We start from the raw sequence: 16,880 nt of genomic DNA on the forward strand, positions 1-16,880 counted from the left end.
CTTCTGGTCTTAACAGATGTTAGGAGGAGAATGTTTAAAACTGTTGCTTCAACAAGATGCAAAAAAAGTCATCAGGTTACCAGTCAATGGAATAAATAGGAAACATGGAAAATTATATGTATACATGAAATGTGCATGAGCAGTCCTTTCGGGATATACAGAGAGAGTATAAATGCTTTGGCTACAACGATTCGATCATTATTTTATAGTGTATATCTGTAACTAATCTAGATATTTTGCAATAAGCCTTTTCAATAATTTACTCAAAGTTTATATTTAAAGTGACAACACCGACATAAATAAACAAATCTGAAGAAACATTAGCATTTAATCTAAAAGTTGGTAGGTACTGTAAGACTGCTTGAAGATGAAAACATACAGCTGCAAAAGATGTCTTTACAAAACATTCTAATGCTTCTTCAATCAAATGAGTGTTTTTAATTGATTTTTCATTTTTTCAATTCTACGATTTCTTGCCTATTAAAAAAAAAGAATAATTATTCATCTGTTGGATTCATTACCACAAGAACTTTACAACGAGATCACAAATACAAGTGTATAACCATCATGTTTCAAAAAGAAAAACCATCATCCCATTAATGGCATGGTATCTTTTATCCAATTCATGGAATCAAAATAAAGCTTTTGGAAGTTCATTCTGTTGAAAATAAAACATTCGATATCATTGTACTGTGAATATTATTTGTGAATTCAATAAAAAGTATGTAACACTGAAGATAATTTTTTTCTTTTAGTGATGATGAGAATACAAATTCTAGTATCATGGTAAAAACAGTGTTCCCACTAAGCAAAAAATAAATGAAAAATCCTACAGAACAAAAAACATACTTGGAAGGACTGTGGAATACACATTATTCATAACTGCATGCTACCAACTAAAACATAAGCTAAAATTTAGAAGTAGTGGCTGAACTATAAAATTTATTATCAACCTGATAACTATCACATACTTGGGTGCAAGGCAGCATGCAATTTCTATTGCATCTGTCGCCAATCATATTTTGGTAATGTTTGAACCTGTAAAGAACTACTTTGTAAATTTTTATAAATGAGTCTTCTAAATTTTGTTTACATTTTTAAATCAGTTGGAAGTATTAAAGTATTCAAAGAATTAAAATGCCCAAAGGATCTTCAGGTTTTTAGGTCTCTGGTAAATTGCAGTTATTGAAAATAAAAGCTTGCAAACAGGAAGTACCAAATCAAAGCGTCTACAATCTCTAATTTATCAATCTTAAAATACAACTTAGAGGACTGTAGAAAATTACATTTTTAAAAAAGCAACACAAGGCCTGACTGGTTTGGCTCAGTGGATAGAGCATCAGCCTGCAGACTGAAAGGTCCCAGGTTCGATTCCGGTCAAGGGCATGTACCTTGGTTGCGGGCACAACCCCAGTAGGGAGTGTGCAGAAGGCAGCTGATCAATGTTTCTAACTCTCTATTCCTCTCCCTTCCTCTCTGTAAAAAATCAATAAAACATATTAAAAAAAAAAAAAAAAAAGCAACACAACCATGTGAAAAAAACATTCTTCAGAAAAATACAAGAGACAGGGCATTAGCGATATAGCTAATAAAGGTATATGAATACGACAAAAAGAATATTCTTCCTGCCGAAACCGGTTTGGCTCAGAAAAAAAAGAATATTCTTCCTGGGTCATGATTCTAAGTCAAATACTGTATTTGATACTAAGAAAAAGTTTGCTCTAACGAATACATTCATTTTTTATTTTATTTTTTTGTTAATCTTCACCAGAGGAAAATATCTTCTCAGGGAGGGAACGGGGGTGGGGGGGTGGGCGGTGGGGACACATCAACTGGTTGCCTCCCGCACACACCCCACCAGAGGATGGGAAGTGAACCCAGAAACCCAGGCACATGCCCTTGGATCAGAAATCGAACCCGAGATCCTTTGGTGCTTGGGCCAGTGCTCTAACCACTTGGAATACCGGCCAGGGCTACATTCATTTCCTTTTTTTGCTACATTCATTTAAAAAATAATAATCTTGTCTATTTAAAAATGCATACTCAGGTTTTTGTGTGCATTTTTTGGGCGGGGGTGGTGGTGGGGGGGGAACAAAGATAGAGGGAGAAATGTCAATTTGTTGTTCCACTTATTTATGTAGTCTTTGGTTGATTATTGACCGGAATCGAACCTGGGACCCTTCAGTCCAAAGGCCGATGCTCTATCCACTGAGCCAAACCGGTTAGGGCCACATACTCGTTTTTTAAAATAACTTTTGAAAACTGTTTTTGAATAGACAAAAAACAGTATCAAATATTTCAATAAAAATCAGCCCTCAACATAAGGGTTTGTAAATATATACATTTTGAGAAATGATGTAACTATTTTTAGCACTCTCTTGTTCATGGTTTCCCCAAGACCCAGCACAATGCCCAAAGCGCTTCCTAACTGAACAGCTCATCCCTTCAACCTTTCCAATAGTTTATACAGATTAGAGACCTGATATAAATGAATTCACAAATAAGGGGGGAACCTTCTGTCACCTACTATAAACTATTTCAGTTAAAGATATTATCAATTACTAGTTACCCAAGTTAGAAATCTAACTGATTGCTTGCTCTCACCAATCTTGTCCCCAACACCTAATCACAATAAATCAAATCTATTTCTTTTTAAAAATATATATATTTTTTATTTCCAAGAAGAAGGGAGAGGGAGAGATAGAAACATCAATGATGAGAGAGAATCATTTATCAGCTGCCTCCTGCACACATCGAGCCTTCAACCTGGGCATGTGCCCTGATCAGGAATCAAACCGTGAGCACCTAGTTCATATGTAGACATTCAACCATCGAGCCACACTGGCTGGGCCAACTGTATTTCTTTAATATTTTAATGCTTACCTTCCTAGCTCAGCCCCTCATCATCTCTCTCTTGGATTCTACCCAGCATTTTCCAAATCCTTTGCCTCCATGAACTCCCATGTTAATAGTTTAGTATGCATCTCTTCATATTCTTTTTTACACAGAGTATATAAAGCACACTTTTTAAACAGGAAAAAGTTGTATCTTGTATCTGAAATCACTGTCCTCTACTTCAAACTTTTGATAACCTTAGAAAATCCAAATTCCTTAACAAGACTTTCAAGGCCTTCTACAATCCAGCCACAATTTATATCCTGCATGGCTTCCACTCTAGCCTCTTTATACTACCTGCAATTTCCAAACATACCATGTACAAACAACTACATTCCTATTCTGTTCCCTCTACCTGAACATAGTCCTCAAACCCTGCACCTTACTAATCATGCTTTAAGGCTCAGCTTAAATATCCTCCTCTGAGGTCTATACTCCCTATCAGAGCTTACCAGGCCCTCCTGTTTCACACATAATATCTTTACATAGCTCTATTATAATTTTACACATTTTATTGAAGTTAGGTGAGCAACAGGATCACTAAATTGTGAGCTCTTTGAAAGAGAAACTTTCATATTTTTTCCTTTCATCTCTACACAAGCATCATGCCCCTTATACACAATACTAGAGTCCCAATGCATGAAATTCGTGCAAGGGGCTTGGCCCCTGCAGCCCTGGCTTCGTCTGGAAGGTTGTTCAGCTGCCCGGTCTAATTAGCATAATACACTTTTATTATTATAGATAAACCCAACTAGAGGACTGGTGCACGAAATTCATGCACGGGTAGGGTCCCTAGACCTGACTGGTGGTCAGGGCCGATTGGGGTCTTCCTTCCCCAGGCTGCCAGCCGCTGGCTGGGGCCTTCCACCCCCCTGCGCCACCCCGATGGTCAGCGCATGTCATAGCAAGTGTTCGAACTCCCAGTTAGTCAAACTCCCAAGGGGACAATTTGCCTATTAAGCTTTTATTATATAGGATAAGTGCTTACTGAAATAACCAAAATTCCTTGGTATCACATTGGTTGAAAAGACTTTTCACCATAATCCAGATTTCAACTGCTAACTCCAAAAAAATTTAATTACAAGGAAATATATACCTCAGTTATTTTTATTGTCAACAACTTTCTTTCTGTAATACTCTATCAAAAGAGATAGAATAAGCCATTAAAAGTGTTTTCCAAACCACCACTTTCTAAAGTAGTATTTTTAACTTAAAGGTCTGTTAAATTTTCATTTACAACCATTTTTTTAAAATCTGGAAATTTACCAGACACATGCTATGAACTAAAATTTAGCACTGTTCTAATATATTTTAAGTAAATACAGTTAATTTGAGATAAAATTAAAAGCTTTTCCTCAGTTTATTTGTCATTGGCAAAATTATCACATGCCCAGCAAGAGTCATATTCCCCAAATTTAAGTATTAACAGTACCCAGATAAATGTCTTTGGAACTTTACAAATGAATTCTTTCATTCTAAAAAATAGAACCAGTCTTTCTGAGGCATGAAAATGAAATAATTTACTTCAGATTCTTAGTATTCACTCAAAAACTGACTACCAACAAATGCCAAAAATGTAAAGTAATAGGTCATAAGAGTTAATAAGTAGTAGGTAATAAATAATTTAATAAGTATTATGCTCATAATACTTATTAAATAATTTAATAAGTATTATGCTCATAATAGGTACATAAAAAACATTTCTGACAAAAAATTAACATAAATACCATATAGGTACGGAAAAGTGTAGATTTCAAAATCTACAAAACAACAAACATATGATTATGTAAGTCCAAGCAGGCACGGGACAACACTGTTTTCAGGAAGATGTATTTTAAACAGTCAAAAACAAATTAACAAAAATTCCGAATTATTTACTCTTGAAATTAAGTTAGGCTATAATACTTTCCTTAAAATTAATATTTAAAGCCCTGGCTGGAGTGACTCAATTGGTTGAGCGTCATCCTGTGCATGGAAAGGTTGCCAGTTCAATTCATGGTCTGAGCACATATAGAAGGCAACTATCTCACCCCTCTCTCTCTCTCCTTCCCCCTCTCCTTTGCTCTCTCTAAGCATGTCTTCGGGTGAGGATTTTTTTAAAAATTACAGATAAATAAAAAGCCCACTATTCTTAAGGGAGGCATATTAAGTTTAGAGCATGGCTGACCTCCTGGAAGTCCATCTTAAAGGTTAGGCATAAGCCAGTTTCACAAGGTGCTATTTATGGCTCTGACATTTTCACATCTGTGCAAACCCTTTTGAATCCATTTAAAATAAATCCATTTATTTAAAGGTATTCTTCAATATGGAAAAATCCGTATGTTTATCTTCAAAACTGGTCCATTCACATTTCAAAGGAATCCTCTGACAATCTTAGTACTTGAGGATTGGTGTACTTTATCCACACTCATATTTTGTTTGTATATTCACCCTCAGGCTTCACTTTTCCATCGATGCATCCAATTTTTAAAATATTTTTGAATATAAGAAGTAAATTTTGTTATTTTAAAATAAATAACTTATCCAGCATCTTGTGGAACAATTATCCCACTAAAGTTAAAGCCTGATTATACATATGGCACTAAAACTTGGTCTTTTTAAATTATGGAAATAGAGTTTTAATAGACTACATAATGGCCTGACAGGGAATAGTTACAAAATAGGCATATTAAAGTAACCACCAGATATCAATTTAACAAAAAATTGGGATAAAGAGTGGGATGAGATTATGAGAGGTTAAAATTTTCATCTAATATTAAATTATGACTCAAGAAATGGCAGTATAAGCTTATCACTTGAAAATACAGAGGTATATAATAGAACAAAGAGCTAGAGGATGCCTCTAGAGCAGACCTGTGGATAGAACAAGAGATTGCTTTCTTGGTTACAGTAACTCTTTTAGTAATATCTTATTTCATATATATATATATTTGAAAAAATTAATTTTTAAAACCTTTCAGAAAACAGTATAAATTATTATAAAAGGGTCAATTTTCACTCTTGCAGTATCATACAGAATCTCTGAAGCCTTCAGACCATTTGCATCATCTGAGATTAAAAAAAAAAAAAAAGCCCTGGCTGGTTTGGCTCAGTGGATAGAGCGTCAGCCTGTGGACTGAGGGGTCCCAGGTTCGATTCCGGTCAGGGGCATGTGCCTTGGTTGCGGGCACATCCCCAGTGGGGGGTGTGCAGGAGGCAGCTGATCGATGTTTCTCTCTTATTGATGTTTCTGACTGTCCCTCTCACTTCCTCTCTGTGGAAGAATCAATAAAATATATTTTTTAAAAAATGCCTGCCATATGCAAAAGACCACAGGCTCTCATGTAAATCGAAAACTATAAAACTTTTAGAAAAATATCTTCAGGATCTAGTATCAGACGAAGTTATTAGACACCAAAAGCATGATCCATAAAAAGAAAAATTAACAAATTAGACTTCACAAAAATTTAAAACTTTTGCTCTGTGAAAGCCCATATGAAGAAGATGTAGACTGGGAAAAAACATATGCAAACCACACACCCAACAACGAATTTGTATCTAAAATGTATAAAGAACTCTCAAAACTCAACAGTAAAAAACAATCCAATTAGAAAAACAGGCAACTGACTCAGACATTTCATCAGAATATATACAGAGAGCAAAATAAAGACATAAAAAGATTTCTCAACATCTCTGGCCATCAGGGAAATTAACTTTAAAAGACAATGGATTATTATTACACACTTACCAGAATAGCTAAAATATAAAATAGTAACACTACCAAATTTTGGTAAGGATACAGAAAAATTACATCACACACATTGCTGATGAGAATGTAAAACAGTGCAGGTACTCTGGAAACAGTTTGGTAGTTTCTTACAAAACTAAACTTATAATTACTATATGACCCAGTAATTGCAGTACTGGGCATTTATCCCCCCAAAATGAAAACTTATGATTACAGAAAAACCTATGCAAAATATTCATAGCAACTTTATTTATAAAAATTGGAATCAGCCCAGATGTTCCTCAATGGGTGAATGGTTAAACTGTGGTGAATGCATACCATGGAACACTACTCAACAATAAAAAAGAACTACTTATGCACAAAACTTGGATGAATCTCCAGGGAATTATGCTAAGTGAATAAAAGCCAATCTCAAAAGGTTACATCCTGTATGATTCCACTTACATTACATTTATAAGATGATAAAATTTTATAGAGAACAAATTTTTGGATGAAAGTAGGGGGAGGAGAGAAAAAGAATCTATCTATATAAAACCTTAATATGCAAACAGACTGAACTGCGGAACAACTGAACAATCGGTTGCTATGACGTGAGCTGACCACCAGGGGTAATGCACAGAACATGGCGGCCGTAGACCACAGTGAGATGGTGGAGCAGGTGAGCAGGGGCGCCAGACCAAGGTGGGGCACCTGTTGCTGTCATTGGGGCGAGCCTCTGGTGGTTACTGAAAATTCTTTGCTGCCACGCTGCAGTCCTGCCCAGCGCTCACACCTGCTGCTGGCGCCGAAGCCACCACTCACACCCACTGCCAGTGCCCAGCACCAGTCCCTATCGCTCAGTGCCATTAGCGGGTGCAAGTGGCGGCAGCTGGTCCCGATCGTCCAAGGGCTTCTCCACCACCTTCTGCTCATGAGGGACAATCAGGGCTGCTGCCATTGTACCCACTGCTGGCACTGGCCCCAATCACTCGGCACCGTTAGTGGGTGCAAGCAGAGCCAGCACCATCAGTACGTGGAAGCGGCGGCAGTGGGAGCTGCTGGCAGACAGGGGACCCAGGGGCTGCAGTAGGAGGAGCCAGGCGGGGGCACAGAGGATGGACCAAGACCCACCCCTGTGCCCACCACAGCCTTGCAGCCCACAGTTCCTTTCAAGGTGCACGAATTCGTGCACCGGGCCCCTAGTCTATAATAAAAGCATAATATGCTAATTAGACTGAATGTCCTTCCGAAAGACCTTCCGGATGAAACTGTGGTGGCAGTGGCCGGGGCAGAGGCAGCTGTGGTAGCAGCGGTGGCTGAGCCCCTGCACGAATTTCTGCACCAGGCCTCTAGTATAGTTATAAAAGAATACCCAGGCCCGGCCAGCATGGCTCAGTGATTGAGCATTGACCTATGAACCAGTAGGTTATAGGCAGATGCCTGGGTTGTGGGCCAGATTCCCAATGTGGGATGTGCAGGAGGCAGCCGATTAATGATTCTCTCTCATCACTGATGTTTCTATTTCTCTCTCCCTCTTCCTTCCTCTCTGAAATGAGTAAGAATATGTTAAAGAAAAAAAACAGAAGAAGAACCAGGATCCTTGTCCTTTGGAGCTGTTCAGTATCTTGACTGTGATGGTGACTTACACAAGTGATAAAACTGTAGAGAATTTAACACACACACACACACACACACACACACACACACACACACAGCATAACTAAAACTGGGGAAATCTGAATAAAAATAGTGTACGACCACAAATGTCAATAACTTGGTTGTGATAATATTCGTTTCACAAAACGTTACCATTGGGAGAAACCAGGCAAAGTGTACAATGGAGCCCTTTGTATTATTTTTTACAACTGCATGTGAATATACAATTGCCTTAAATAAAATTTTCAATTAAAAAAATCTGCATAAGCATTGCTATTGATAGGAATAAAACAAATCAACACTGTCCTCTGTTCTGATTTTGATATGTTGTATTTTTTGAGTCTCCAGAATAACATTTTTTCCATTTTCTAATGTTTTACAACCTTGGATGCTTTGTTTCTGGGTCATACTGGAAACTTAATGTTCCATCACCAGTTGCTGTACTCCTCAAAAACATATTATTTTTCATCTCTGGAAAAAAGGATAAATATCAAGCAATCACTTTTGCATGTAATCCTATATGGCACTGTCATCAAAGAAAATTTCTCATTTCAGATTTCCCTTCAAATGAGTTTTCTTCACCAAATTTTTAGTCTAATAATCTTTTCAAATTCCTTTTCTTATAATCCAAATTACTTATTCCATTAATTCCCAATATTTATCTATTTGAAGGAAGCAAACCCATGACCTTTACAAGACTTTTATCAGTTTTATGGATTTAGACAATGTTCTATTAACCCCAACACCCTCTGAAGCTCCTTTAAACTTCCTTTATGACCTATCTCCATAAGCAGTTTTCCCATGCAGATCTCACTAGCCAATCAAACAATTTATATTTTGTGCTAAATAACTATTGTAAATTAACACAACAAGCCTTTGCTTCGCTATTCACCATAGATCCTACCACAGAAAAAAACTGGGCAGCCTTGTACTTTTAAAAGTTAAAACAGAATGCCATTATTTCTTCTATCATTCTTTCCATTTTATAAACCAAACATGAATATCAGTATTTCCTTTGCCACATCTTGTACACCATTATACACTACAATTCTTGAAAAGAAAATAATTATCCCTAACATTATCAGCTCAGCTCCGCTATGTTATGCTCTAAATTTGCAAAGAACAAGTAACCTGAACAAATCACTTGATATTTGGTGCTGACCTGTTACTTCTCCACTTCTGTAAAAAAACAGAACAAAAATACTGCAACTCTACTTTTCAAATTGAAATTAATGAGTAGGAGAATCATCCTATCAATTTTTCCATATGCGTAAAATAATGAAATTCTTAGAATGAGAAACAGGGCTATGAACAGGATAGGTTATAGACCAGGGTTGGGCAAACTTTTTGACTCGAGGGCCACAATGGGTTCTTAAACTGGACCGGAGGGCCGGAACAAAAGCATGGATGGAGTGTTTGTGTGAACTAATATAAATTCAAAGTAAACATCTTTACATAAAAGGGTACCGTCTTTTATTTCAATCGTTTTATTCATTTCAAACGGGCTGGATATGGCCCGCGGGCCGTAGTTTGCCCACGGCTGTTATAGACTCTAGTCAAAAGTTTTTCATATCATCTTTTAGAAAATTACTTCACTTGCCTGTTTCCTAACTCTTAAGATTCATTGTAGGGTGCTTTCCTGCATTAATATTCTGTGATTCTAACATTCCATGGAGTTCTATGTAAATACACATAACAAAAACACAAACTTCCTTCAATATCTAAAGATACAGACTAGTGATATTAAGCATGGGAAACTACCATAAAGGGATCCTCTGGACTCAATGACCACTGGTTAACACTAGTTATTACATGGAATAGTGAGGAGTTAGCTGTTTGTAATCAGACGCTCTTTAGAGAGCTGGATTAAGTGTTGATTAGTTTTTATTTGTTTGGTTTTGGGGTTTTTTTTATAGTAAAATATACATAACAAAATTTACCATTTAAACCATTTTTTTCAATTGAAGTAAAAAAAAAAACCATAACATTAAATTTACCATGTTAACCATTTTAAATGTAGAGTACAGTGGTGTTAAGTATAGTCACATTGTTGTGCAACAAATCTCCAGAACTTTTTCATCTCCCAAAGCTGAAACTCTATAACCATTCCTTATTTCACCTCCCTTGTCCTTGGGGACTATCATTTTACTTTCCACCAGTCTACTTTTGTTTCTATGAAGTTGACTTTAGATACCTATAAATGGCATTTTAACAATTTTTAAATGTATAATTCAGTGGCATTAAATATATTCATATTGGTATGCAACCATCATCACTATCCATCTCCATAACCTTTTCATCTTCCCAAAATGAAATCTGTACCAATAAGCAATAATTCCCCATTAACTAAAACTCCGTACCCATTAAGCAATAAATAACTTCTCATGACCCAGTTTCCAGGCCCTGGTAACCACTTTCTACTTTATAAATTTGTCTATTCTATGTACCTCATATAAGTGATTTCACATAATATTTGTCCTTTTGTGTCTGGACTGTTTCACTTAGCACAGTGTTTTCAACACTGTGGTAGCATATATCGGATTTCATTTCTTTTTCTTTTCTTTTTTTTTTTTTAGGCTGAATAGTATTCCACCTTACGTATAAACTACATTTCGTGTACCCATTAATCCCTTGGACATTTGAATTATTTCTACATTTTGGCTACTGTGAATAATGCTGCTCAACAGATAATAACAAATGTTGATGATGACATGAAGATATTGAAACGTGGGTGCAGGACTAATGGGAATGTACAACAGTGTAGCCACAATGGAAAACAATATGGTGGTTTCTCAAAAAATTAAAAATATAACTATAATATGATCCAACAATTCCATTTCTAGGTATATACCCCCAAAAGAATGGAAAGCAAGCACTTGAGCAGGTAATTGTATGAGGAAATTCCTTTTTTATAAGTCAGTCATCCTAATTGGTGTGAAATGACATCTCATAGTGGTACTGACTTACATTTCTCTAATGATTACTGATGTAGAACATCTTTTCATGTGCTTCTTGGTCATCTGTATATCTTCTTTGGGAAAATGTCTGAATAGTTTTTAATCAATCCTAAAAATCTGTGTTTGAATGAAATAAATTCCTTAGGCACTCTGTCATTCCTGCATCATGAGCCACTTGTTGCCTGAGTATCACAGCAAAGCACAGACATGTTTAATATGACAAAGGTTTTACTCATTTCTCTAAAAAGTAGCTTCTCCATATAAAATGGGCTCAGTTCAATTTAACCAACCAGTTCTTAAATGCAGATTAGTGAAACCATCCTACTCTTCTAAAGTCAGAAAAACACCCAGAAAGACAACAAAAAGGATGCATTCATTATACCTTTCCTAGGAACAAGAGGCTTTACCAATTTAATTTCTTATACAAAACCCAGAGACTCCATTTCCCATGAAAAGTATACCCTATGGAAAAAGTAATAATAGCTTGGCTAGTACCGCTCAGTGGTTGAGTGTTGACCTATGAAATAGGAGGGCACGGTTTGATTCCTGGTCAGGGCACATGCCTGGATTGCAGACTCCATGCCTAATAGGGGGCATGCAGGAGGCAGCCTATCAATGATTCTCTCATCACTGATGTCTCTTTTCTATCACTTTCTCTCTCTCCCTTCCCCTCTGAAATCAATAAAAACATATACATTTTAAAAAATAATAATAATCTAGAGGTGGGAGGATTAACAATACCAAAAGGTATGCATTCAGTAAAACAGCCCACCAAAAATTTCTACATAGTCTACGTAATTGCCATTATCACTAAAGGGTAATGCTTTCCTGAACTTTACTGCCAAGAGGGTTATGGTCAGATCAACCACTGAAATCTGCTCATTCAAAACCAGTAACTCTGTTTAGCAAATACTTCTCAACCTTTGAATTTCCAAGACCAGTTTTACCCTAAAATTACTCTATTAGCCAAACAGCTGATATTCTTAAGTAAAATCTGATCCCAATCTACATCACATATATAATACTCAGGAAGTAGGTAGACAGGAAAATATCAAAATAAAACAAAGTCCCAATTCTGTATTAGAGAATCCTGCTTGTACTACCTGTCTGCCTGTTTTCAATCATTATTTATCACGAACCCATGAAATGCAAGGACTCTTCTAGGTGCTTAACATCTATCAGCAAAAAAAGACGACAAAGATCTCTGCCCTTGTGGAGTTTCTACTGTCCTTCTATTCACTTTGAAATTAGTGAGTGTGGAACATACTAGTAATTTTATCTTTTTCAATCATCTGCAATAAATCTTATGAGCATCATACGTAATTTCTCACATAGATGTGTGGAAACTGAAAGTATACAGAAAAATTTAAATACAGTAGTCTTTGTGAGCACTGTAAGCAAGCACCATAAGCCTATAAAAAATTATTTCTTCCAAGAATCAATAACCAGTAAGTAACTGAAATGGCTGTGCCTGAAAAAATGGTGGTTTTCTTTATATCGACAGTTTGGCCCCTCTGAACCTGCAAGATAACAACTTCTATTCAAACTTCAGGAGGTTTTCACTATCAGGTGACAACTCAAAATTCACTATCATTTATAATTAGAGAATCTTTTAGATTTTTTTTTAAAAAAGCAAAATGAAACAGAAAAAAACTCCTAGTCAACTGATAAAATTTTAAATGTCCTAAAAGTAGTGTATATTCAAAGTATTTCTAGTTATTTGCACCTTAGACAATTGGCTAGTTTAGACAAACTATATAGACATGCACTGTCCAATATGGTAGCCAACTGCCACACTTAAAATGTGCCTAAATTAAAATGAGCTGTAAGTGCCCTAGCTGGTTTTGCTCAGTGGATAGAGCATCAGCCTGCGGACTGAAGGGTCCCAGGTTCAATTCCGGTCAAGGGCATATGCCCGGTCTGCGGGCTCTATCCCTAGTAGGGGGCATACAGGAGGCAGCTGATCAATGATTCCCTCTCATCATTGATGTTTCTATCTATCCTTCCCTCTCCCTTCCTCTCTGAAATCAATAAAAATATATTTTTAAAAAAATGAGCTGTAAGTATAACATACACACTGGAGAAAAAGAATGTAAAATATCGCAAACATTTTTAATATTAATAACATAATAAAACATTTTGAATAAAGTACGCAAAAACATATTATTAAATTCTTCTTTTACTTTTTTTTGGTTAATCTTCACCTGAGAATATTTTTTCCATTGATTTTTAGAGAAAGTGGAAGGGAAGGATGGGGGGGGGGCGGTGGGAAGGAGGGAATGAGGGAGTGAGGGAGTAAGGGAGGGAGAGGGAGAAACATCTACATGAGAGAGACAAATCAACTGGCTGACTCCCACATGCTTCACTCCCCAAAGGCTTGAACCTGCAACCCAGGTGTGTGCCCTTGACGGGGAACAGAGACCGAACCCGAGCTCTAACCACCAGCCAGAGCATCTTTTACTTTTTTAATGTGGCTACTGGAAACTAGTATCTTTGTAGCTCACATTTTTTTTTCTTTTGAACAGCACTAGATTAAGACAATAGTAGACTTCTAAACCTGCACACAGAGCTAATACATGTTAGAACTGTACTCAGAATTTTATGCTTATTTATTTATTCATTTCTCAACTTATACTGTTCAACAAACCATATAAAAATAATCAAACATATCAAACATTTTTATATCAAAATGTGAAAGTCTCCGAATCTAAAGTGAAATTGTTTAGCAGAGCACTCGCAAATATGAGGGTGGCCACTTGTGTAGGACATTCAATCCATAAAATAATTTGTTCTGCCACCCTTGAGCAGCAGAAGGGTCACATATTCTATATATAGCTAATATGTACTGTGCCCTTAATGTGCCTGGCACCGTGCTAGGCGCTTTACTCACACTGACCCATAAAATCCTCATAACTATCCTATGCGGTAGATACTATCATTAACACTAAAGAAGAAACTGAAACAGAGAGATTAAGTAAGTTGCCAAAGTGCCAAAGTCCCATTAACCTGCCAAACAATTTCAACCCAGCAGGCTTTATCCAAAACCACCGCACATTTTCCCACGTAAAAGGACTACACAAAAACATTATGTCATTATCTTACAGGATTATGTTTTAGTGGAGTGTGCACCCATTAAAAAAAAAGTGGAGTAGATGGAGTTAATGCTTTGTTTCCTGCTCTCCACCCCACCATTTTCAATGGCAGGTTAAAGTTGATCACAAGAATTAAATCCCTGATCTTACTACAGGTTTCTTCTACGATCCCTTTCCCAGAAAGGCTCTATCCCACCCCTCTAGTCCAATTCCTATCTGTCATTCGGGCTTTATTTTATTTTATTTTAGAGAAAACGAGGAATTGAGAGATAGAGACAGACATCGATTTGTTGTTCCACCCATTTATGCATTCACTGGTTGTCTCTTGCATGTGTCCTGCCCTGGGATCAAACCTGCAACGTTGGCATATGGGGATGACGCTCTAACCAACTGAGTGTCCCAGCCAGGAGGCTTCATTTTAACATCACTCCATGCATGCCAACACAGACTTTCCACAATTGAAGCTAGTCACCCCTCCTTCCTATGCTTACCCCTAATGTAGCACTTTGCACACTCCAATGTGGCTGTCCTCACTAGACTGCCCCTAAAGGGGTCCCCTTATCATCACTTATCAGCAATGCCTACAACAGTGCCCAGCATTACGTACTCGATAAATGTTTGCTTAACTATCTAATCACCTAACTCACCCAGCTACAACTGAAGTGGAATATTAAAAGTAATCTTAGTGGTAGGAGTGCTAACCCACAGGCAGACACAAGTTCTAAGTTTCACTAAATTTATGAGAGGTCAAGAGAACAGTAAAATACTCAGGAAACAATTATTAGACTGTCACTCCCCCTCCAAAAAAAAGGGGGAACTAAATAAAAATCTATTTTAAATGATCACTTGCTCAATTCAATGTCAATACAACTTATCTTATGAGAATGAATTAAATAGCTGATACATATGTCATGAGATACAAATCAACTTCAATAATGCTATAAATTGTATGAAATCAGCTTAAGCTTGATAATTTCCAGAGTTCAAAGAAGACTGCAGTTACTTTTAATAACCGTCTAAACATAAATCTAGTTACACTAAAAAAATAAAAATAAAAAACCCCACAAAAAACCAAAAAGGAGTTTCACTGCACTGTCCCAAGGCCGAGTGCGGGCCTTCAAGGGACAGAGGCAACCAGGTGTCCTTTAAGGTATTTACTGGGGGCGGGATTCGCATACAATCCATTCCACACAATTTGTGTGAATGCCACTAACTGTTCCCACCAGGGTCAACAGGGACTTTCCTAGAGCCTTCCCTTTTCTTTTCCTCAACAGGGAACCGATTTAAAAAAAAAAAAAAAAAAAAGGTCCATCTTCAGAATCACAGTAATTCTGAAACATGAGGTGAAAGTACATGGGAAGCCCTCTAGGGCTATGACTGGCAAAATACTGACCTGCAGGTTCTAGCCTTAAGTGAAACAGAAACTTTTGGGGTAAAGAGGGGGAGGGGAAGGGGGGAGAGGGGGAGAGAGAGAGAGAGAGAGAGAGAGAGAGAAAGCAGATCCCCTCCCCTGAGACTGCTGCTCTGCCGTCGTCCCGGAAAGCTCCCGGAAAGCTGAGTGGAGGCCGGCAGGCCAGGGTCCCACCCCAAGCACCGCGAGCCTCGGATTTTTGACACATCAATGAATCGGTCAGCTGAGGCCCAGCTCCCCTCTCCCCTCTCCCCTCAAGCTTTAGCGATTCCTCCCACCAACCCTCAAGTTTACTCGAAGTCATGGCCATATGGAATCTTCTCTTTACCCTCTAAGTACAGACCAGGCCTTTGCCAAATGACCACCACCGGCCGCTCCCAACGCCACCACTAAAATCCAGCCCGTACCGATACCGACATCTGGGAAGGCCACATGGGTATGGAAAAGACCAGTCCGGTCGCTTAAAGGCACAGTAACCTGTGGGAGCTGCCCATTTTGTACCAACGGGCACCGAGCGAGCAGAAAGGGAGACGCGGACGCAGGAGGCCGGACAGAAAGCCACGGGGAGACCCCGCCCCGGGGAGCTCGATGCCGATTCAAACACAGTAACTTGGGTCTGTCGCCCGGGATGGGAATCCCTGAAACAAAGGCGTCTATTCCGGGAAGCAAGATGTCCGGAGTGAAAAAAGAAACGGTTTGCAGCCACGCAGGCCACACGCCGTCCTCCCACGGGTCTTACCTATGGTGGAAATAAAGGTGGTATTGAAGGCATCGTCCGAAAAGCGGAAAAGGACGCAGGTCTTCCCCACGCCCGAGTCCCCGATCAGGAGCAGCTTGAAAAGCAGGTCGTACGTCTTCTTCGCCATTGGGAGGAGCGGCTCCGGCGCTCGCCGCGGGCGGCCCCCAGGGATCGGTCCCTCTCACTAGGGCCAACTCCTCGCTCGGGTGTCCTCAGGCCGGAGCACCGGGGAAGCGTGGGAAAAAAGGAGGGCTCGAGAGGGCGCGGGCGACCTCCGAACGGCCTCGTCGAGGAAGCACCGACGGTGGCGGCGTTCGGCGCTTCCGAGGGCGGCGGCGGCGGCTCCGCAGCAACCCCGAGCCGAGAGCTCAGCTACATAGCCACAGGAAGCCGAGCCGCCCGGCCAGAGCCACCTTTTCCCCGT

General features: G+C 38.6%; 1 protein-coding gene across 2 annotated transcripts in view; it reads right to left on the reverse strand.

The window, feature by feature from the left end:
- RAB10 (RAB10, member RAS oncogene family) overlaps positions 1 to 16,874 on the reverse strand; it is a 45,356-nt gene extending 28,482 nt beyond the window's left edge. For both annotated transcript variants that reach the window (XM_015566377.1, XM_006767500.2), the window contains exon 1: positions 16,457 to 16,874. In XM_015566377.1, coding sequence (XP_015421863.1) covers positions 16,457 to 16,583 — 127 coding nt within the window. In that variant the 5' untranslated portion in view covers positions 16,584 to 16,874. The remainder of the gene's footprint in view (positions 1 to 16,456) is intronic.
- Positions 16,875 to 16,880: the final 6 nt, after the last annotated feature.

The sequence above is a fragment of the Myotis davidii genome, unplaced genomic scaffold (genome assembly GCF_000327345.1).
Source record: "Myotis davidii unplaced genomic scaffold, ASM32734v1 scaffold238, whole genome shotgun sequence".
Classification (NCBI taxonomy): domain Eukaryota; kingdom Metazoa; phylum Chordata; class Mammalia; order Chiroptera; family Vespertilionidae; genus Myotis; species Myotis davidii.